General features: G+C 45.3%; 1 protein-coding gene across 1 annotated transcript in view; it reads left to right on the top strand.

Moving 5' to 3' along the window:
* TMEM132D (transmembrane protein 132D) overlaps positions 1-22701 on the top strand; it is a 218906-nt gene extending 196205 nt beyond the window's left edge. The window contains exons 6-9 of the mRNA XM_050318695.1: positions 13879-14084; positions 15161-15434; positions 16831-17022; positions 19836-22701. Of these exons, the coding sequence (XP_050174652.1) occupies positions 13879-14084; positions 15161-15434; positions 16831-17022; positions 19836-21011 (1848 nt within the window). The 3' untranslated portion in view covers positions 21012-22701. The remainder of the gene's footprint in view (positions 1-13878; positions 14085-15160; positions 15435-16830; positions 17023-19835) is intronic.
* Positions 22702-23885: the final 1184 nt, after the last annotated feature.

Genomic DNA, 23885 nt, shown 5'->3' with positions numbered 1-23885 from the left:
TGGAGGTTCAGAGGGGCTGGGAGGGGTGGCTTTCACAGGGGCTGTGTTGTTCTGCCTGTTCTCTTGAAAAACATATCTTCCAGTACAGCAGGACCTGCTTTTGCTTTTCTGATCAATATTGAATCTGAGGAGCAAAGATGAAATGCTTGTTTCTCTTTTCACCCCAAATTTCCCCATGTTCCTTGTAGATAACATGCAGTGGACTACAGACAGGAAAAGTTGTGCATCATGTATCACAATATATGGCTTAAAAATCACTGAAATTTTCAAACTGAGATGAAAGGAACAATATTTGCAGCTGTGGAAAACATTCCTGAAAGTCCTTTGTCTAAACAGATCTTAAATATTACTGCAGTTGGTAATTATCATCTTGCAGTCTCCAATGATCCCTAGAGTTTCGAGGCTTTCTAGTCAGATCCTTTCTAGTTCAAATGCTTTTCTTCCCTGATGTCACCAGGCCAATCTTCCCCCATCCTGCAATTAATTGTTTTTATCCAACTTTATACTTTGCTCTTACCTTTCTTGAATCTCATCTATTTATTTCAGACAATTCTCTACACTATCAAGATCATTTTAAATTCCGATCTTGTTCTCCGGAGAACTTACAACCCCTCCCAGCTTGGCATCATCTGCAAATTTAATGAAATTAATTAAATGAAAATTAAATGAAAGACTCCCATTGACTTCAAGGGGCACTGGAGTGAACCCAAACTGTCTTACATCTTTCAGAAGTGGTTCAAGTGAAATACACTTATTGCTTCACAGGCCATTTTTGTAAGGGGAAAAGACAGATGCATGCTGAATAATTCAGGGTCCTCGTTGCTGACTGAGAGAGATTTAAGTAATTTGTCAAAATAATGACCTCTGTTTGCGGTGGGGAGCAAGTGGTTTTGGATTATTTCTGTCCCCAGAGAGATGCTGGAGGAGCCTGGGTTCAGCTCAGCACCACCACCAGGGACTTGTTTAGAGATGTAAAATGAAAGGTAAGCAATAACAGCAGAGGTGTTTGCAGATGGTGGGAGGCATTTTGGAATGATGATGAGAGTTTCCTTTGAGCCTGATGGAAACAGTGCTGCTGCCCAGCCTGTGGGATATTTGGGAGCTGGACTGATGGCAGCCAAGCTGCAGAGAGGAGTTTGTTAAAAACAGGTGTGTCAGGCAGTGCATCGACTCCAGGCACGACAATCTGCTGCCACTCACACAGGCGTGGCCACAGCGTGACCCCCGTGTGTCAGAGCCCACAGCCACCCCTGCTCTGCAGGGTGTGGGAACTCCAGTTGTCCAGAAACGGGCAACTGGGGAAGAGAAGGTTGTGTTGGTGGGTTAGGAGAGGACAGAAATCCCCTCCTTGCTCAGCATCCCTGCCCACACCTCCAGTGGGGGAGGATGCTCTCTCGCATTCCAGTACAAACTTTGCAGTCGCTTTTACAGCAAGTGTTGTTTGGAAAACATTCCCTGGCATTTCAGCCTGTCCGTGTTGGCTGGTGCCAGCTTTCATCTGGCACTTGTCTATTGTGGCTGCTGCTCTGCTGTTGGAGCACAATCCTGCTTATATTTGCTTCTCTGCTAGTGATTTTTGGCTTAAAAAGGCATAAATGTCTTTGAGAAATTTTTCGTGCTTTGCTGTGGCATTATTTTTCTCCTGTCACTTCAGAGTGTTGGCCAACTTTCCAGAGCCTGGCATGCATGTATGAATATATGTACATGGCAGCAGATTCTTCCTTTTTCTTCGAAGTGCTGATGTTGGATATCTGAATACTTGCCAGAGGACTAGAACTAGACTCTTCCTGGGCAAACTCTCTATCAGAAAGAGAGCTGGATCCTTAAAACTCTTTGAAGTCATCCTATTACCAAGATGGAAGTCTCTTTGTCCTTGTAGCACTGAAGTCTGCCACTGCTAAACATATTTCATCTCCTTTTGCCTGTGTTGAAGGGACTGCAGTGCAGTGCCCTTGCTCGGGATGGTGTCTCAGTTACACAAGTGATTTCAGAAGCGTTTGGTCAATTGTTCTGTTCAGTACAGACGTGGCTTAGCTCAGGTTGTTGCCTGCAGATCTAGGTCTTGTGGGACACTGAAGTCTGAGAGCCCTGAAGAGTTCAAACTCCCCTCCTTTCATCTTGGCATTCTCTTCTCACTGCAGGGTCTTTTCAGTCACTTCTCCTGTGTAACTCTCACCTCCTTTAAGTCTGTGGAGGTCTTGTCTCGTGCTTGGTTTGGGTCAGATCAGTTCTCAGTGGTGTCCCTGATTAAAATTTATGTATAACCCATTATGGTTTGGAAGGATATTAGAAGAGCAGGACACTTCTTGTTTGAGGGAAGAAGTGCTGGCCATTTAGGGTGGGTTCAAAGCTTACCAGAGTCAAAGAAAAGTCACCCTTGGCAGATGGAAAACGGCTCTACTAAAGACTGGATGCTTGAGCATCCAATCCAGTTTGTTGCTGGAGGGCTAGAGATGGGACATGGCTGTGGTGTGGGTGTCATGGCATGGTTTATGGCACAGAAATAACCAAGCTAGTGAGTCTACCCAATGCTGTAGTCTCTGGAGGAGGATATGGAGGTAAATTCTGTGGGCACAGTATCAGACAAACGTAACTCAGTTGCTTGAAGTGCTCAGCTGGTTGGGTATGTTGTAAATCTCTCCAGATCTCCCAGCCTGAGGATTGGTGTGCCCGCAGTCAGCCCAGGTGCACACAAGTTTGGGAAGAGGAGCCAACATAACCAGCCCTTCCCAGTTCCACGTGACTGCCTTCCCTCCTCTATGGCTGTTTTTTTGTCAAGGCCACGGGCCAAACTTTGTCATCCACTTGCAAAGGTGAAAGTGTAATTTCTGAGTCTTTGGTAGCCACCTGTTGCTGCAGCACGAGCTGCATAATTAGAACCGACAATCCCTGTCTAGAGATTTCTTGGAAGCTGGAAAAATGAGAATGTTGTCAAAAAAAATAGCAGTGCTTCTAGTCTGCAATGCAGTGATGGAGATGAAAGATGAGTGAATCCAAGGAGGCAGAGAATATATCAGCCCAGTGCCTTTTTCTAACTAGTTTAGAAGTCCAAAACAATCTCTAAGAATTTACATTTCTCTTGTAGCCTTAAAGAAAATGTATTTTAAGCTGGCTTCTCTATTTCTTTCTCTTTACTGGGCCAAACCAACAGCAAGTTTCATAGCAGTCATGCTTAAAACCACAATAAGGGTGGTAATTTCTTTTTACATCAGTTGATGCAAAATATATTTTTATATTTTATTTGGGTGTTAGCAATTTTCCATAGAATTATGAAAACCCTTTCAAAGAGGATCTTTTTTTTTTCCTCACAGAAAGAATACATTTCATTGGAGGCAGTGTTGAATCATCCTGTGTTCTCAGTTCTGAGCAGCATACAAATCTTAGAATGTGATATGAATTTTTTTGTAGGTGGACAGTGGCTTTCAGTGGCTTTTAGAGGAGAGGTAGGGGCTTCTCTTCAGGGTTTGTTTAAAAGATATGTTGCCATCTTGGCTGACACTTTGGGACTTCAGCTGGGGACCTCCTGAGTGGGGAGCTCAGTCTGGAGCAGGGGAGCTGCAGCACACAACCCTCCCAGCCGTGGGATCTGGTGCTGCTGGTTGCACTGGGGTGTGTGGAGGAGCTGCAAAACCCACACTGCTCAGCACACCCTGCGTGCTTCACTCCTCCCACCCACACCCTCGGAAGCAGAATCCATGGAACAGGCATTTGAATTCGCTGGTGAGGCACAGCTCTCCTTTGCACTCGTGCAATCTGCCAGAAATGACCTGCTGGGGAGAGATTAGAAGTGACTGGAAGTGTGTCTCGGGGTGATGAAGAGGAACACAGGAGTTCTTTAGAAGGAGAGGCTTGTTAACGTAATTGTGTTACCTGTGAGGGCAGCGCCAAAAAAGAAAACTGCACGGAGCCAGCAGGAATATTGGACTGTGCAAATAGGGCAGAGGTTCAGACAGCCCCAATCCCACATCTGCCTGTGGGGTTACACTGCAAAAAGAGGAAAGGCCCCACTGAAGCCATGAGAAGCTGTGAGGGTGGTGGCAGAAAAAGTGTGGTGCTCCCACAGGCAGTGGGGCCAAATTCACCTCAGTATAGATTTGTTGCTAAATATAGTACAAAGCGGCGTAGAATCAGTAACTATTGAGGTATTTTTGCCAATTAAAACATTGAAATATTTTTGGCCTTTGTGAATGAAGGAAGTACAGGGAAAGAAATCTGATGCTGAATTGCGTGCTGGGTCACAAGTGGAACAGAAAGTAACGGGGTTTAGTTTCCTATAGACAGTGGGAGTATAAAGTACCCTGGATGTGACAATTAGATGTTTTGCACCACTAATTTTACTGTCATGATAATTATAGACAAAATCAGGTCTCCTGACTACACATTACTGGTGCTGGTGGTTTAGTTTCCCAGTCTGGGTCTGAAATCCCTGTGTCAGGGTGTTGCAGGAGTGCTCCAACCCCAGTGTTCTGGGAGAACTGGGCAGCACTGGAACTGCTCCTCACCAGCACTGCCAGTGCTCCTTCACCAGCCCTTTTGCATTTGGGGCGATTCAGCATCTCCTGGAGTGCTTCACTGCTCTGGGAGAGTGTAGGAGCTGGAGGAAGCACTTTGCCTTCCTGTGTGTCTGGTCAGGTTGGTCTTGCAGGCAGCTGTGTCCATTTTCCTCTCAGCTGCTCCCAGGGGTGGGGGGTCTCACACACGCCATGAGCAGCTCATAGAACAGCCTATTTCAGGCTGTGAGCACCTCCATTACCTTCCTGTCCCCAGTGCTGCTTCGCTGACTGGATCTGACCATCCCCTTTACAGCCTGGCTTTAGTGTTTAGTCCATCCAATTTGTCACATTCTTCATCTGTGCTGCTTCACTTGGACCTCAGTATTTATTACCCAGAGGCAAGAGAGCAGGCTGTGTCCTTTCTTTTCATGAGTGTGAAGCAAAGTTGTTCCATTGCCATTACACCTCTTTAAGATTTACTGGAAGGAAGGGAGAAATGGCACTCTCAGTTCACTGATGAAAAGCTTGGGGTGCTGGATTTGTTTGTCATTTCTCCCCCACTTTTCTTGGGTGACCCCAGTGAGTGATACAGAGTGCTTGTGCTGCTCAGATCAAGAGAGAAATAGGAAGATGTAACTCAATTAGCAGAGGCAAGAACGTGTTGTCACATTGATTACAAACAATTGTGGCTTCTAAAATCTGAAGCACGGGGTGGGCTGAGTCCAGCAGTTTGCTTTCTGTCTAGTCATGAGCTTGCCTGTCTGCTGCTCTCTGGTGTGACAGTGCTGCCATCCCCGTGTCCTGCCGGTTTGGAGGGGCAGACACCAAAGCTGCCTCGTGCTTTTGCTTATCCTGTGCTGGCAGGATCACTGCTCACTGAATATCAGGAGCAGCAGGTGGGCAGGAAGTCGCCACCTTCCCTTTCCAGCTGGAAGGCAGGAATCACAACCTAGCCAAGAGCAAATGAGGGATGGCCAGAGCAGCAAATGGAGTGGAGAACAGCAGGAGGGAGTGAAGCCATTTGAATTCTCTTTGCATTGCCTGCTTGCCAGGGACAAAGCATCACCCTGTGCCACAATCCCCTGTGCCGTGCCCTCGGTGGCTGCTGCTGCAGGTCAGGCGGGGAAGGGCTGCGCTCTAAATACAGATCCATTTTAAGCAGCAGAAAGATGCAGTTGTGTAACCCCAGCACCTGAGCTCCTTCTTGTTTCTTGCAGATTAAGCTCTGCAAAATCCCTCTAAAACAAGGGGATAGCATCCTCATTTTACAAATACATCAAAGGGAGATTAAAGCCCGGATTCTTGAAGAGGTTTAACCACCAAACTCCCCTGGAGTTCAGTGGGAGTTAACACTTCAGTATCCTTGAGAGTATTGATCTCCATAAATTGCACACAGCCACATAATAAGTGTGTGATGGAGTTGGGAATTAATCCCAGGCTTTTGGAAAGGTTGTTCTGTGTCTTTACTTTCCTTCCTGCAGATGAGAATAGCACTGAAGGTACCGTGGACTCCATGTGATTGGATTTGAATTGAACAGAGTTTCATTGTGATGATTCTGTTTTCATTTGTGGCCCCAGTTGATTAAGGCTTATTGGGGAAAATTTGGCAGAGTTTATTCAGTCAGAATGTTGAGTCCTGTAAAGCAGCTTCATGAAATTATGCTAATTTCCCTGGAATTTCATCTCTGACAGAAAAAAAGGAGGAAAAGGATGCTAGCAGGTTCCTGTTGTGTCAAGGAAACAACTTGTTTTGACATTTCCAAAACGAAATGTTTTGATTTTTCATTTTAAAATTACTTTTTTTCTTGATGTCATGGTATTTTTACATAATTTTAATCATTTGAAATTGAAATGAAACTGAATTTCGTGACCCAAAAATGAAAGCAAATGTAGGTGTCTTGAAAGCCCTGCTTGAAATCCAGCATGTTCAGTCCTGCAGGCAGCTGGACTGATAGTCCCATGGGAGAGGGGGTACCCAGCACTGTGGACACATCCTGCCCTGTGGCCGAGTGGAAATGGGTACCAAAAAAAAAACAAACATGGAAAGGAAAAATCCACTGAAATTTTATTAGCCAAATCTTTATTTTAAAGGAAAAAAAAAAAAAAAAACCAACAAAAAACACCAAAAGGTGATTCCTGAGGAGAAATTGTTAATGAGGGGATTTTTCAGCCAGTAACACCAACACACTGCGAACGTTGTGTCGGATCCGTAGCGTTCACAAAGGAACTGTTAAAATTCCAGCTCCACTTGGATGTTTGCCCAGAATTGTAAGTCCTTTTGAAACGTCCCACTGCGTGTTTCGCTCGGGGAATATACTTGGCTGAGGATAATATATTGATGTTTGCCACAGAGCTGCAGAACAAACTGAAAAAACAATCTCTTAGGAATTAATTGGCATCGGGGCTCTCCTAATCAATATGCTTTCTGACGTGCTCCAGGTGGATCAGTGCAGTGAAAACACCTTTCATTTGCACAGGCCCTCTGCTAAAATCTGTTTGTTGCAGCGCTAGGTGACACTTTCATCGTGGCACTGTGGAAACAAGCTCTGAAGGCTCTTAGAAACTAAAGGAGATGTTTGTCCCTGGGTGAAAAAAAGGGGATACAGTTGTGGATTGCAGTGTTCTTTGGTGTCATGCTGCAGCAGGAAATACAGTGTGGGAAAGTGAGGACACTTTGAAGGTGTGGACCTTCAAAATTCAGAGCAGCTTCTGGTTTTTCTGAATCTGCAGAGTCCAGACGGGTCACTTGGCACCTGCTCCAATAACAGCACAATCTTCCTGCACAGGGCAGAGAACCAGAATGACACGGTATGAAGCCTTGAGAACACAGTTTATCATTTCATAGGATCAGAGAATGGTTTGGGTTGGCAGGGACCTTAAAAATCATCCAGTTCCACTCCCCTGCCGTGGGCAGGGACAGCTTCCACTAGACCAGGTTGCTCCAAACCCCATCCAACTTGCCCTTGAACAATTCCAGGGATGGGGCAGCTACAGCTTCTCTGGACAACCTGTGCCAGGGCCTCACCACCCTCACAGGGAAGAATTTCTTCCTAATATCTAATTTAGTCATATTCTCAGTTTAAAGCCATTCCCCCTTGTCCTAATCATTTATCAACTTTGAAAGGGTATTTTCGGATTTTGGCAGGTACTTCAGCCCTCACAGTTAAAATCCAAAATATTTAAAATTAAGAAGACCCTTATGTGTGTCAATCCTCCAACATGGGGAAAGCTGTCAAGGTGAGGCTGTATTTAAAATCTGTCTGGGATCCAATCACTAGGGTTCAGGCCAAGTCATTCTTCTTCCAGCAGCTGTGGAACAGCCCAGCTTGGGATGTTTATCCTGTTGAACCTGCAGGTCACCGAGTAACCAAGGAACAGGAAGAGCATCCCTAAACTTGATGCAACACCCATTTGCATTTACTGCTTCTTTCTGGGGTGGGGGGAAATCTTTCTTTCCTCTGCAACACGGGAGGTGCTGTAATTATCCCTCAAGAACAGCTGTTCAGTGGTTGTTCCTAATTCCAGCAGCATGCAGGGTGGTTTAACAGATCTGCTGCTGCCATCGGATGTGAGGACAGTGATTTCTTCAGGATCCTCACAGAACCCCAGACTAGGGCAGGTCCCTTCTCGAGACATATCGTGGGCTTAGGGCTGATCTACCCCCTGTGCTGCAGCTTCATTATGGTTATTTGTCTCTGCCTTGCCTAATTTTGGGCTGGATTCAGTTATCACAGTAACGAGTCTCACTCCAACCCCTCGGGTTAAGCGAGGGTGATTAAAGGTGACTCCTCCTCCCCTGAGTCATTTATAAGTGACTTATAGAACTAATAATGGCCTCATCCTTTTGTACCTTGGTACACAGCTTGTGTTCTGGAGTCTTTTATAGCTCAAATGAGCTGCTTTTGCTTATTTATGTCCCTCCTCATTCATTTTTAATGGTTAGAAGAGAGTCCCCCATTCTTCTTCTGACAGCAGTGATTTAGGCAGGACTCATTATCATAACTTACATTACTAAATATCCCCATTTATGCTGGTAGACCAAGGAAAATGTGTGCAGTGCTAAATCAGAAGAGATCCCATGAGCTTGCCAAGGTGGCAGGACTGTGTTTGAAGTGTATATTATGTACAGAAAGTGCTTGTATGGGGGAAGGATCATTTACAGGAACATGGATGGGGGACAGAGTCACAGAGTATTTCTGAAATACAGATTTTATGTGGAAGTATCAGAGACTCACTTTCCTAATTGGCCACCCTTGAAATGTCTAGACCTGAACTGCTCAAGACACATCTTATTTTCAAAGACTTATTAGCTGTGACTTCGTAAGAGTTCCAACAGAATTACTGTAGCAGAAAAGCAGTTTCCTGTGAGGATTTCACTGTTATCCCGTGGGAATTTAATAATGATAATAAGGTGGGGAAAGACTGATACAGCTGTTTTTGGGAGCTAGCAGTGAAATGCTGGGCACCTCTCCTGGGAGTTATGATGTACATTCCCCTTTCCCTCCCTCCCATTAGATCTGTGGATTCTATTCAGCCCAAAGCTAACACAGGGTTTACGGGACCAAAGGAATAGTCAGCCACACAAATTCATGTCTCCCACAGACAGTCTCTGCAAAAGGATAACGGGAAAAGCAGTAAAATCCTTTCAGGAAAGGGATGGGAACAGTCTTCACTGGAGAACTGGAGTGTGTGATTTGTGAGGGGCTTTACTGCTTCTTTCCATGTTTTTGCCAGACTGGCTGAAGTCCTGCTACTAAAAGGCTTCCAAGAGGGTTTTCTTCCCCAGATAATGTAGCAAACTCTGAAATAAAATATCAGAAATTAATAAAAAACTAATTTCTCTTGCTCGTGATCACAACCTAAGAGCATACAGAATGTGAGGAGTCTTAAAGGTCAGAGATGACTCCTTTTCAAACAACACAAACAGGCTCTTAAAGTAAACCTTAAAAAAAGGTGCCTTGGACCGGCAGTGCCCCCTCCTTTTCTGGTCAGTATTTGTTTGCAAGGAAACAGCTCTGTGTTTCCCCTCCACAGCTGCAAGGCTACCAGCTGAATTTTGGGTTCAGTTTTGAGGTACCCACTGCACAGAGCTACACATGGGGCTGGGGACTGCACATTTACAGCAAGGATTTATAGCAGGAAGCAGCAGTGACTGAACTTGAGAACAGGACTTGGGGGGTTGGGTTCAGCGCAATGCTGAGCACATCTGAAATATTCCACTCTGTGCATTTTGCAGCCCTGATGATTGAACTCGACATCCAGCTTGCCAGGAGCTACGTGTTTGGTATGGACATGGTGCACTTGGAAATCTAATTCCTGATTCTGTGCTGTGCTGGCAGTCAGGGACAGACCTCTGCCCTCGGTGCCCTGGTGCACAGTGATTAGATGTGTGTGTGTGTGTGACTCAGAGGAAGCTGTCTTAGCTGTTCACTGATGTAAGGAAAAGAGGTGGACCTGCAGGAGCCAAAAGAAACCCAAAGCACTTTTATAACCTACCAAGTCCATGCCCAAAAAAAAGCCATTCAAACCTCAGCTCCCTCAAGAGATAAAAGTAACCCGTATTGAGAGGATTTCTGGAGCATCTTGTGAACGCTGAGTACAGCCTCCCTTAATTAATGGAAGTCAGCTCAGTGTAGTTGTGTGAAAAGCTCCAGTGACACAAAGCCCAGGAAAGCTTTAGCAAGGGAGCACAGCACCAGAAGGGTTTAATGGCATTATAATGTCCTTGAATTCCAGTGGCCACAACACAGAGCTGTATTCCAGCAGTACGTGAGCAGTAAAGGGAAAATCTACTCTTTCTCCCTTGAGCCCTTGTCACCTTTACTGAAAACTGGAGTTGCCATCCTTGAGATATCAGAGCTCAGAGGCAGGAGGAAGGGAAGAGGAGAGAGCTTGACAGGCTGAGGAACTGAGACCCGCTGCGGACTCAAAGGGAGACACGAGGGCTCGGAAAAGGCAGTGGCAGAAGCTTCTCTGTGCTGTTCCCATCAAATACGAGCACGGAGAAGCCACAGGAGGGGGGACCCGGTGGCTGCCCCACCGTGCCACCTGCAGGGACGGCCCACAGCCTGCCAGCTGCTGAGCTGACCATGCCAGGGCCTCCCTCGTGGTGTGCCTGTTTGTCCTGCGAGGCTCAGCTGAGCCCCGTCAAAACTGTTTCGCAAGATTTTTCAAACTCTTTTCCAAACAAGCAGCTTGGAAATCACAGTGTCAAAAGAGAAGGAGAAGCTCGATTTTTCTTCTTTCCCCTGCATCTTTTTAGGCCTCCTCTTGTGCTGGAAGATGAATAGTTCGGATGTGTCTGCAGCAACGCGGGCATGGCTAATCTGCCTGTCTATTGATGACCTGTTTCTGAATGTGCTGGCCTGATTTATGAAAATGTACTGTACTTTGCCCCATGTTTTGATGTTGCTCTGTTAGGGCTGCATGCAAACTGCAGCAGAACAGTGATGCTTATTCATCCAAGCGGTGAAGGGCTGGCTGGGAACTGAATGAGCTCATAGTTGTTGCTGACTTCACTTACAGCAAGGGAAACAGGCACAAGTGGGTATCCCAAGTGCAGTCATTTTTTTCCTGACCATCAGTTTGTTTTATAAATAATAATCTTGAAAGCACAAGGTCATGGTATTTATTTAATGATTCATGTGGTAGGTTTTTAGGGATGGATTCTTTTTCTGATTCTCTTTTTGCAGTAAATGCTGATAAAGCTGGAGTTGAGATCTGTTTGCCTGCCAAATTTTCTTCCTCTTGTTATTGCTTGAGCATTAATGGATTTAAAATCTGAGAGTCCGATTCCCATCTCTTGCTAGCATAATTCAGCATGGCTGGAGAGAGTCTCAGTCAAGTTCAAGCCTCCATGTGCTGAACTGCTCCTCACAGGTTAACAGACTAAAAAAACCAGCAGCAAAATCCCTCCTGTGCTGTCTGTGTGTGCTTCAGAAGTCACTGTTTGGACAGTGAAGCAGCCCTGGTGAAGTGCAGAGCAGGGCAGGTCTGCTGGGGAGCAGGGCTCCAGCAGTGGTTTGGGTTCATCCCTGAACTCTGATTTGCAGCACAGAAGTTCACCTGTTGCCTTCAATCACTAGGAAACGTTTTCAGTCCTAGGTCTGTCACCCATGGGGACGTTTAATTGCCTAATGTGTTAATTAGCTAAGATTCACGAATGTAGGTGTCGGCAGCTGGAAGCAGAGCTGGTGAGGAAGTCACACGGAGCTGTTACCTGTTACCCATGTGCTGCTCAGGAAAATCTTTGCCTTCAGACCATTCACTTGTGCCTCTGGTCCAGCCTGCAGAGCGCGAGGACAAGTGCAGGACCTCAGGGCAGTCAGCTCTGGGGCTGAGTGTGACCTTGGGGCCACTCTGTCTTCAGCTTTATCTGCTGCTTCTCCGGTGGAAATCAGCATTTTGAGGCTCTGCCCAGTTTCTCTTCTCACTGGTGTCTCAGGGGAAAGAGGAAAGGCAGAAAGCAGCAGACAAAACTTATTAGCACGTACGAGAGTTGTCTGGTGTGAGAACAGCACTTAAAATACAAGAAGGCATCAGGGATAAGCACAGTGCCAGCGAGGAGCAGATGATTTCCACTTACAGAAGCAAGGTGGGAGAAGGAGCAGATGTACCAGGCACTGCCTGAAGGTCTTCTCACTTCCTGCCTGTCGGACAGGCTATTAGACATTGCAGGTAGGAAGGATGATGTAGTTCTTGCCCTGAAAATATCACACTCGCATTATCCTGCCTTCTGCGAGGATACAAGAACAACGTCTGCTCTGCTGCTGCCCCGACATGCTGCTCCCAGAAGGGGACTGTGCTCATGCCTCCAGCCTTCCCTGTAGCCATTTCTGCGGGCTCACACGGAGCTTCTCCCGGAGTTCTGCCGAGTCTCATCTTCCTCAGCTCAGGCCAGTTTGGGTCAGCACTGTGATGGAGTGGATGTCACACCAGTGCCAGAGGCCCCAGCTGGGGCCAGGCTGTGTCTGTGCTCAGCTGCCTGCTGGGAGGTCCCTCCCTTGGGTTCTGTACCCCCATGTTTTGAGGCTTTTGTGACAGCAGCTACGTTGTCTTGCTGTGCAGCACAATGAGATTGGATCCCTGAGATCCCTGAGATTGGAGCTGTTAAGAGCTGGTGTAAAACAGGTTAACACAAAACTATCCTGAAAAACAAAAATCTGCCTGTAAACAAATTCCTTTACTTTCCTGCTGAAACCAACAGCAGCTATAAAAGTTTGACCTTAAAACAGAAGAGAGAGACATTGCAAGAGCCACGATAACCTTTGCTGGTACGTTACCTAGGCTCAGACAAGCAAGGATGGAAATGGATTTGCTATGGATCTGTCTGCAAGGGGGTTGTTGTTGTTTAAAGATAATAATATTAGAAATGCAAATTATCCTAGAAAAGCTGGTGATATTTAAATATGATTTAAATTCGTTTAGCATTTAAACAGAAAAGTAGAAAATGGCATTAAATTCAGCTGAGGATGAGCCTATACGTTCTGGAGTGAGAAATATTAAATACATTGACAGCACGGAATAGAAGGCCTGGCTGGTAATGGATTGTGAAAAGTGTTCAGGGTTTTAATAGATCATTCCTTCAGATCGTCAGCACGGTAAAGTGGTAGTTAATAAATTATTTGATGTGCACATTTACTCATATATTTTAACTAACTGTAATGAGCAGGTCCTGTCAGCTCACCTAGATCCTCGCAATAGCTGCGAAACGGCTTGAGTGAGATTTACTAACTCTCTGCAATATTGATGTCCAGAGCTGCAGGTAATAAATAAAGACACATCAGGACCAGCTTGAGCTTCTGCTCAAGTGTTGTGTAAGGCCTCTGTCAGCCTTGAAGCAGGGATGAAGCTCTTCTCTGTGATCAGTTTTTGGTTGTGACCACCCCATGCCCTGGTACCTGTCATGGGACTCCTGAAGAACCTTCTGTCCCAGTTTGGGGTCAATTCCCTGTACCTGTTCCTCCCCACAGGTATTTGGTGTTCCTTGGGTTGCACAGAAGGTAAAGCAGGAGGACTGGAGAGTCTGACTGAGCTTTGGGGAAAGGAGAAGAATCCTCTCTCACTGCCATTATACTGGGACTATTCTGCTGTTGGAGTGGGAATTAAGGACCAAAAAAAAACCTGTTCTTTTATCTTAAATTATGCTGGAAATGTTTATAGCAGAAGAAAGAACCAACCTGTTCAAATGATGCTGAATTATACAGGCTACTAAGGGCATACCAGGCACCTTTCTTGCTATTCCCAGTTGTCCTCTGAACTTGGAGCTGGTTTAAATCTAGATCCTTTCTCTTCTTCCCTACCCACTTTCCCAGCATGTGGTATACTTTGTAATATGTGGAGAGACTCATTCATTCTCTTTTTCCTTCTCCTTTTTTTTTTTCAGGTTTCTGACAGATGTGACTATGTCTTTGTCAATGGGAAGGAAATGAAAGGCAAAGTGAATGTCATAGTTAATTTTACTTACCAGCATCTGAGTGCCCCTTTAGAAATGACAGTCTGGGTTCCTCGTCTCCCGCTGCAGATAGAGGTCTCTGACACTGAACTAAATCAGATCAAGGGGTGGAGAGTCCCCATCATCTCTAATAAGAGGTAGGTTTCATTAGAGGATGTTCATTCTGGGCTGTGCACTTGCCAGAGACCTGTCAGGGCCAGTGGATCTGAACATGCTCATTTGGCCTTAATGCAATTCTGCTGTAAATTTGAAGGTCACCAGACATTTATTCAATAGGCTCCTGCACTGGACTTATCAGGGAAATGGAAACTGCAGGTTGCATGATCCTGTACTGGAAATCAATTTCCTTTTATAGCACTAGTGACTGAGGTGGGGAGAGCCAATTGGTCAAGTTAGGTGGGATCAGGCACGAGGCAGCAAGGACCAGCTCTGGCAAGGGTGGTGAGTCTCCAGCCTCTGCACAGGTCCTGGCAGTTAATGCATTCAGTGTTAGTGGTCACAACTAGCACATACCTGTTCCATATCACTGTAGGGTGCAGTGGCACTGGTTGGTGTCCCAAAGTCAGGACACTCTTACAACAGAGCTTTAAGATGTTGTCTGTACCCACAGGTCAGTGGCATGTGAGTGACAGGACAGAGGATGGATGTAGGTAGGTCACCATGAGTTGCATCTGTTGGCAGTGTTATTAAGAACAAGAAGCACAAATTGATAAAGGAGGTACTTGGTATTCCCACCTGCCTATGAAGACATTTATTCCCAGGTTATCAGTTAGTATCACAGCAAATAGATTTTGGTGGAGATGTGATTTCAACCTGAACACCATACACAGAGGGATGTGTGTGCAGGTGCAGAGGAGATTTCCATGGCAACACAAAAGATGTTTATGGGAAGATCCAGAAAGAAAAGTGTGAAGGTCCTGAAAGTAAGGACTTGGCAGAGAAAACCATGGGAGATATTTGGAGAGGACAGTGTGGCAGAGAAGCTTGTTGGTGATTTCAGCTGATGTTTTGAAGGTCTAGGAAGCCTGGAGGTCTCAGTTATGAACAAGGAAAACAGGACAGAAGTGGGGGAACCTGGCTGACTTCAGAAAGCACTGATAGACACAACATGGTCCAGCAGCCAGGCTGCAGACTTATATCAGCATTAGCTCTCCTCTTCCAAGCTCTCCCAACAGCAGTTTAAACTAATTTCCTGTTCTTGGTGTCCTCCCAGACCAGCCAGAGACAGCGAGGATGAGGAGGAGGACGAGCGGAAGGGCAGGGGCTGTGCCCTGCAGTACCAGCACGCCATGGTGAGAGTCCTCACCCAGTTTGTGGCTGAAGCCTCGGACCCTGGTGGGCAGACGAGCTTCTTGCTGGGATCTGACTGGCAGATTGACATCACTGACCTGGTGAGGGACTTCATGCAGGTGGAGGAGCCAAGAATCGCCAAGCTGCAGGACGGACAGGTTCTGGTCGGGCTGGAGCTGGGAATGACAACCATTCAGGTAGGGGAAATGAATCACTTGTTCCTTTTCCTCCAACAACCCACCACCTTGGGAACTGAGGTGCTGAAAAGGTTAACATTAACATCATTAACAACAGAAACTGGAGCCATGAATTTCGGAATGGGACAGAACTGCAGCAAGGACTGGAAGACACAGGAGAGATGGTTTTCTCTTCTTATTTTGTACCCCACAGTAAAGTAGATAGCAGTTTTATTTAATTTGGTCAAACTTGTATATTCAGAGGCTTTTTGTGATTACTTTTGCCTAGGGCTGTTTTTGAACCTGGAGCCAGTGTGTAGGTTACCACAAGGCATGCAGCTGGTGGAACAGCTCAGTCTTCTCAAAGCCTACACTGACAGAGCAAATGAAAAAGTGCTGGTTAAGGAACTAAGACTGGAATATTAATCCAAATATTAATTAAAAGAAAAGAAAAAGGAGAAGGGGAGAGAGATATATTAATTTAGTGATATTACAAAGTAGAAAACATGTTAGGAAACACTGGAACAGGGAAAAAAATGTAGCTCTCCAGACATGCTCATCATCCCAAACTGTCAAAGCAGAAAACAACCATCACACCTGTTGATAACAAGGTCATCAGGGCTGGAGAAATGGGATTTGAGATTTTTGGCTTTCTGCAAAATCTCCAAAGATTTTCTGAAAGACTTTCCAGAGCTCTGGGACTTAAAATGCTCCAACAAATACACATAAAACTGTGGAAAGAAAAATTCACGGGGAAAAAAGCTGAGAACAAGTTATATTTAGAAGAATACCTCTTATAAACTGCTTCCAAAGTGCTCTGTACCCTATATGGATCATTAAATTCAACTTGCTTGCTAATGAGCATCTCTAGATGTCATGTATCAGTGCATTGACCTCTGTGCATATTTTCTTAACCAAAACAAATTTCCTCTGTCAACATTGTACACAGTACCATGAGTAGCTATTGTAACAATACATTAACCTTTCTTTCCATAGGACAGAAATAAATGCCATTTATTGAGTAGATTTTATTTAAACCTACAGACTGAATTGTATTTATGCTGCCTAAAAAACGTGATCATTAATAACATAATTGCACGTCACATAAAGATTACATTTACAAGTAGTTAATACATGTGAAGCAGAGTTAATACATGTTAGCATGTGTCTGAGCTGAATGGCATAGCTGATCACAATTATGTTGGTAGAAGGTGTTATAAGCCCCCTATTATTGCAGAAGAGTTATAAAATGTGACTAGCTGTTCTTAATCATATTTTAATAGTGTCTGTCTGCTGTGAGGGATTCTTTCCATTACCATAAATATCTCTTATCTGTACTACAGGAGCTCTGTGTTCAGAGCTGTTTCACTTGGTGCTGTGCCAAATGGCTGTTGCTAACTTCAGTTTTTCTTTTCAGATACTGTCCCCCCTTTCTGATGCCATCTTGGCAGAGAAGACAGTGACAGTTCTGGATGAGAAGGTGACAATAACTGACCTGGGAGTGCAGCTGGTGACTGGACTGTCACTCTCTCTGCAGCTCAGCCCGGGAAGCAACAAGGCCATCTTTGCTACAGCAGTGGCACAAGAGCTGCTCCAGTCCCCAAAGCAGGTACTGTTGCCCAAATGTGTTGTGGTGTGGAAGGACACCACTCTGAGGCACCACATCTGACATTACCAGCTCATGGAATCAAGCAGATTTTCATTAATACAATGCTAATAAAACATTTTGCTTAGGGAGACTTTTCTGAGGGCCACCGAGTGCGAGTACCCTAACAGAAAAATAAAGATCTCACTGCAATGGCACTGTGTTTGAACAACCCAGTCACCAAACATCCCATCTGTCATGTCTGCATCCCATAAATAACACAGGCAACTCACTGATGTTTCATAATTAACCAATAGCAAACCCCTTACATGCACACACATGCCCTTCCTGTCCCATCCAGCACTTAATAAATCACAGAACAGATTGCCAACTACACTGCCAAGTTCAACCTCCCACCACAGGTATCCAAATCAACCCTTTAATTCCATCTTGATGTGAGAAAGTGTTTTGCATTATGCCAAACTCTTCTTCTTTTAGTTACTTTTTCTGAGCACTTCAAGAAGTCAGGGAACATCCCTTTCATTCTGATTCATTAGTAGAATATGAATCAGCATCACTGACTCATTTCCTGATTCATGATTTCATAAACCATTTTTTTCCCCCTTATTACTCTTAGTTCCTGTATCAAGGAACCAACAGTTACCAAGGGCTTTTGGACCTTGCCATGTCCCCATCAGTCCCAGCTTCGTGTTTGTCCTTGTGCTTCTGTATACATTTGAAACTTAACCATTTTTCCAACCCAAATCCATCAGTCTGGGATTTAACATCAAGGATGCACCGGGCTCTTAACACTTGAACACGTTCTGAGCTTTAAAGGTAAATGATCATGACATGCCCGTTTGAAGTCTGGCCAACTGCTGAGATGCTTTAATTCATCATGGAGCCTTATCCTTGGGATGCAGGATGAGAAATAATGCAGGACTGCTGCCTTTACAGGGTGATAAACATCAGGCTCCCATAGTCTTCCAGGAGTTAAGAAATCGATGCCAGGCAGGTGGAAATAAGGCCAGTGAGCTGTCCATTGCTGACATGGGGAGTTAAACAAACTGCCTTGAAATCAGCCCAAAAGTAGGGATTGATGGCATTTATTCCCACCCTGCTGCTCAGCACTGGTATTTCAGTTCCCTGGATGCAGGGCCACAGTCAGAACAGCATTTGGATATTAAGCCAACAAGGAAGGTGTGTGCCCTCCACCCTTCAAGGGTTGACTCTCTTTTGGAAGGCACCTGATTCCCTCCGTTGCTTAGGCCGGGATTTTCAGAGCACAATCCCTGTAAGCAAAGCAATGCAAAAATTAATAAATGATTACGCAGGTTTAAGCAACACAGGGGGAGGATGAGAGTTGATGACATAAATTCCACGCGGCCTTCAAGAAACATCCAAAGATTAATAAACACAAAGCAGGGATTTATGACAGTGTCAGCAAAGTCTTAGGGCTCTGTCCTGAAATAGAGACAGAAGCAAATCTCCCATTGAAGCAGGGGGAGCTTTGTGGCTGTAAGGATTTCGGAATCAGGCCAGTAGATTATGCATGGTACAATCCCAGAAGACTGGAAGCTCATTCTCCGTGCTATGAACAGGTGAATGACTTTGTGCTGGGAGCAATTTCAAAGATAATCATATATATTTATTCTCTATGCATGTGCGGAGTTAGAATGTAAATACTGCCTGTTTGAAAAACTGCTTATTTAAAGAAACAGGACTTTTATTACAGCTTCTGCAAGTTAATCTGTTGGTTGGGTGTCTTGTCTGTCTCAGCCTCTCAGAGAAGGGGGATCCCAACTCTCACGAGGCAAAAGCTCGTCTCATTTCAGACACTAAAGAATCCACGGATCAAGCCAGGAGTCTTGTCTGGCGTGGGTTCTCCAGCATCTAATAAGGTGCAAATATCAAATCAAAACAGGGCAAGTCAGGCCATCAGGAACAGGAATAAGATTCCAGGAGAGCACCTTGAATTTTGTCTGTAAATGATCAATGTGTGAATGCAAAGATTTTTTCAGAGTCCTTAGAGGACCTGATTTTCAGCAGTGGGTGAGCACAGGTGTTTTCTGAAACGTAAGGATACTTAAAAATGTTTCAAGTTAGAAACCAAAAGTGAAGGTTCCCAGGAATGCTGTACAATTAGGCACATGCTGTTACAGAATTAGTACTCGGGTCAGATTCATTTACATTCAGTAAGCCTCCCTGCCCTCTGAAGTACACAATCTGCATTGCTGTGACACAAGATTAAAGTTTATTATTGTCTTGCTTTTAATTGCTAACAAGCATGAAAATTATCCTGGCCACTTCCTAAAGAAGCAACTGATTGGTTTACTTTGTTTGTGCAATCCACAAATTTAATTTGAGAGACAAAAATCAAGGAGTGAAGGTGTGGAGCCATGTATGGACCTGCTTGCTGTTTCAGGTATTTTTTAAGATGTGTTGAATGTAATAAGAGGAGACTTTGTATTTTAAGCAGTTTAGAAATAATGTAATTTTTTTTTCATTTAAATATACAACAGTAAATGATCTCAGTCACTGGTAATGCTTTCTGACATGCAATTTATTATGATGCTGAAGTAGATTCTGCAGAGCCCAGGGGATACAGCTCCTTTAAGCACCTTTGTGGAAACAAATCTTATTATCAATGAGTGTTTTATACTAGTATTTCTCTTCACATCTTGGCAGGATATTAATTTTATTGCTCTCCCTATTTATTTCTTTTCTGGTTACAAATGGTGTATGGATCTTGTGAGGAGGAGGGAACAGACCAGGACAGACCGTATTTCCCTCGGTGTTTGTTCTCAGTGTACGTGTATTTGTTTTATATCCCACAGGAAGCGGCCATCAGCTGCTGGATCCAGTTCAGTGATGGATCTGTCATGCCCCTGGATATTTATGACTCCAAAGACTTCTCCTTGTCAGCTACATCGCTGGATGAGAAGGTGGTCTCCATTCACCACGACCCCAAATTCAAGTGGCCTGTGATTGCTGCTGAGACAGAAGGCCAGGGCACGCTGGTGAAGGTCGAGATGGTGATCAGTGAGTCATGCCAGAAATCCAAAAGGAAGAGCATCCTAGCTGTTGGAAGTGGGAGCATTAAAGTCAAGTTTGGGCAGGGTGATGCCAACCCCAACATCAGTGACAGTAAACACAGGGGTGCTGGTGTCCACCAGGAAAATCACGCCAGTGACCGGCGCCAGAAAAACACTTTGCAGGAGAGAGCAGGCGGGGATGGTCACTATTACAGCTCCTCCATGGGCCACGAGCAGGGCAGGGGAACCACCACCCAAAGGTCTATTTTAAGCAGAAAAGAAGACAGAGAAAGCCTCCTGGATGACGACAGTCAGAACATGCCGATAGACTTCACGAGCTTCCCTGCGCAGGTGGATCTGCCCAGAAACAACGGAGACTTGGAAGAGAATGACCTGGTGCAGTCACCCAGGGGCCTCAGCGACCTGGAGATAGGGATGTATGCTCTCCTGGGAGTCTTCTGCCTGGCAATCCTGGTCTTCCTTATCAACTGTGTCACTTTTGCTTTGAAGTACAGGAACAAGCAAGTTCCCTTTGAAGAGCAGGAAGGCATGAGCCACTCTCATGACTGGGTTGGGCTGAGCAACAGGACAGAACTGCTGGAGAATCACATAAATTTCTCATCCCAACAAGATGAACATATCACAGCCATTGACAGAGGAGTGGACTATGAAGAGAGCAAGTACCTTCTCAACACAAACGCCACCAAAAATATCAATGGACAATCTTTCAGGTCTACTGAGACCACATTCACTGAAGGGAAAGAACAGAAAAGTGAACCAACCACTTCTCCTACCTCTAAGAGGAAACGGGTTAAATTCACCACCTTTACCACCATCTCCTCTGATGATGGGTGTCCAACTGTCAACTCAATCTTGATGAGTAATGAGGATGACATTAAATGGGTCTGCCAGGATATGGACCTGGGGGAATGCAAAGAACTTAAAAACTATATGGAGAGGTTACATGAAAATGCGTAATGAGACACAAAAGACTTTTTTGTTTGGTTTGTTCGTTTGTTTGTTTTTCACTCACCTTCTGCCTTTAATTTTGGGTAGTGGGGCAAAATGTTGCATTGCTAACAAGAATCAGCTGGTGGATGATAACTCCATGGAGCCCCAAGAAGCCACCCAAAAGCAGCTGGGAGAGCAGAGATCCTGGACAGCTCTTAAAATGCAATTCCTTTTTGTGCTCAGAGATGGAAGTGAGAGATGTGTGTGGTTTTTTGATACATGGTAACACGAGAAAAAACCTTAGCAAAATAATATGGTTTCATTCTCTGAGCTTTCCCAGGAAATCAATAAATATAACAAACTCCAGTGCAGTTTGGATATTGCAAAGTTCACACAGCTCTACTGTTCAATACTGCAAGCTTTGGTTAAAAGCAAAAAATTGGTCTCAGAATAAATAGATCCACGAAAGAGCGTCGTCCAAGCCACGTGCAGAGAATATCGATCCAAGAACATTAATTTAAGGCTGACAAAAACCAACAGCATGAGCAAAGCAGCTCCCAGAGCTGAAGAGTCATGAGTCTTTCCAAAGAATCTGGAGGGGGAAAAGGAGTAACTGGGCTGTTAAACAACCAGCACGTTTGCCTCCCAAGCACTGAGAATGGATACACATATACAGTTAAAACTGAAACTGTCTTTTTAAGTAGATGCCAAGGTAATAAACTTTGCCAGCCAATTTTCAGTATTTCTTAATTTGTAAAATAGGAGAAGATGTAATCTATACTCAGAATATCAGTCATATTAAGGAAGGTCAGTTTTGGAAAGTTTGAGAGAACGAGCTATTTTTTAAAAAGCCCACTTTCTTTGATCGCCCTATCTCGAATTTGTATTCCCAGCCGTTTTCCTTGGAGCGCTCCCCATCTGGCATCCCGAGGGCACTTCCCAGCATCAGTCAACGCTGGAAGCAGCGTGTGGTTCCTCCCTCCCCCTCCACGCACACTCCCTCCTCCACGGTGTGCTCTTGCCAAGCACAGACCCTGTCGGTACCACACTGGTACTTGCTTTACATGCTGTCATTTACCAAAGCTGGCCACTCTCTCTGGGTAAGTGTAACTTGTGCTGAACTCAGCACCAGCAGCAGCTGCCTCTTTGTCCATCCCCTCCCCTGCGGAGGGGTCGGGTTGTTCGGTTCCTTCTGCTCCTGCCTCTTTAGCCCCCTGCTCAGCACGTTTAGAGGTCACAGGGGAGAGCTGCACATTCAACACTGAAACCTGAACAGCAAAACTCGGTAGATAACATTTGTTTCTCCCAGAGGTGATGGTTATCTTTTGTTTTCTTCTGATAAGGATGTACATACGGTAGGATTTCAGTGATTACCCTTCCAAGCCGATGTGCCCTCCAGCCCTAAAACCACGACATTTCTTGTGAGGTCCAAAAGCAGTCTCCAATGGCCAGTGGCAAAGTGCCAAAGCACTAACTAAAATCCAGCTTATATTTCAAGTTTTCCTTTATTTTCCAGAGTAAGTCCTTGCCCTCCTTTTGTTATTAAGTCTCTTTCCATCATTGGATCTAGGTTGCTCAGTTTAATACACGCCCGCCCTCCCACAAACACTTAGATTGGATCCCTCTATATTTAGAATGTACTGTAGATTGTAAGAATGTAATATATATATTTATAAACATGCCAACTGTGAATAAAATTTGCATTTTAGTGGCTTCATCTTTTTTTCCTACTCTGAACGCCTCTTTCCTTTCACTGTCAGAATGCTTACCCTAAAAGAGACTGGCAACAAATATGGAGATGTGTCCTCTGATGAATCCTTGAAGGCTCATGGCACAATCTACTCACAAAGTTTTACACTGTGCAGTGTTGGGGGAGAACACACAACACCAACAGCATGTTGTGCTACAGATGTATTTGCACCGAGCCACCCTTCCAAGGTTTGAAGCTATTATTTGCAAATAAATCCACATGCGTATTTCTAGCCTAAACGCCCGATACGTTGAGTTTCTGCTTTTGGTCTCTGGTTTTTCTCCTGTTTGGGAAGATCCACGTTCGGCCGAGCGCCTTTTAAGGCACTTTTAAAAGGGTAGGTGTAAACAGGGCAAGTATGGCCAAAGCTTTGGAGATCAGGACTGGCACATCAGATGGGCTTTCTTTGCTTGCTTTCAGCACCTCTCCTCGAGGCCTGGATGACACAGTGCAGCAGTGAGGGCAGCCCAGTTCAGGGCCAAGCCTGGCTCTGGGTGAGCTCAGGTGAGGGGAGCAGCCGTGGTGCCCAGCAGAGCATGGCAGGCTCCCGGCCGTGTCCTCACCCACAGTCTTGCCTCCGACTCTGGGGCTATTTTGGGTGCTTTTTACACGTCACTACATGGTGTCCTCAGAGGCTCTCCCTGAGCAGTGTGGTGGTCGGGGCAGAAGTGTCCAGCTCTCAGCTGGCAGCCTGTGCACATCGGGCGTGTGTGTGCGAGGTGTCCCTTCAAACGCGTCGCCGCTCGGCCGATCCTTCGGAAGAGCAGGTACAGGCCACGCTGGGAGCAGCCTGTCACAACCACTTTGCCAACGAGCTGCTCTGGTAAACCCAGATTTCTGCCTTAGCTGCCTCTGGGGAACAGCAGGAACGAACAGCGAGTTCATCTGGTAGCACAAACCACCGAAACGTTCTCCGAGGACAAACAGGCGGCAGCTACAGCGCGAAGGACACTGACGTGCAGATTTGTGCCTGTCTGCTCGCTCAGAGGTCCCTGCTGTCTCTAACAGCTGTAACTTGCTATTATCCAGTGCTATAAATAATACATAGTGTTTAGAGTGCCCTTTGTCCGTGGATCTCAAAGTGCTCTGAGCCAGGTGGATTCCTTATTGACACGGAGAACCCCAAGGTTAAGTGATGTGCCCAGCGTAAC

The sequence above is a fragment of the Myiozetetes cayanensis genome, unplaced genomic scaffold (assembly GCF_022539395.1).
Source record: "Myiozetetes cayanensis isolate MyiCay16 unplaced genomic scaffold, myiCay2020 scf21, whole genome shotgun sequence".
Taxonomy (NCBI): domain Eukaryota; kingdom Metazoa; phylum Chordata; class Aves; order Passeriformes; family Tyrannidae; genus Myiozetetes; species Myiozetetes cayanensis.
This window is presented reverse-complemented; position numbering and strand designations above follow the sequence as displayed.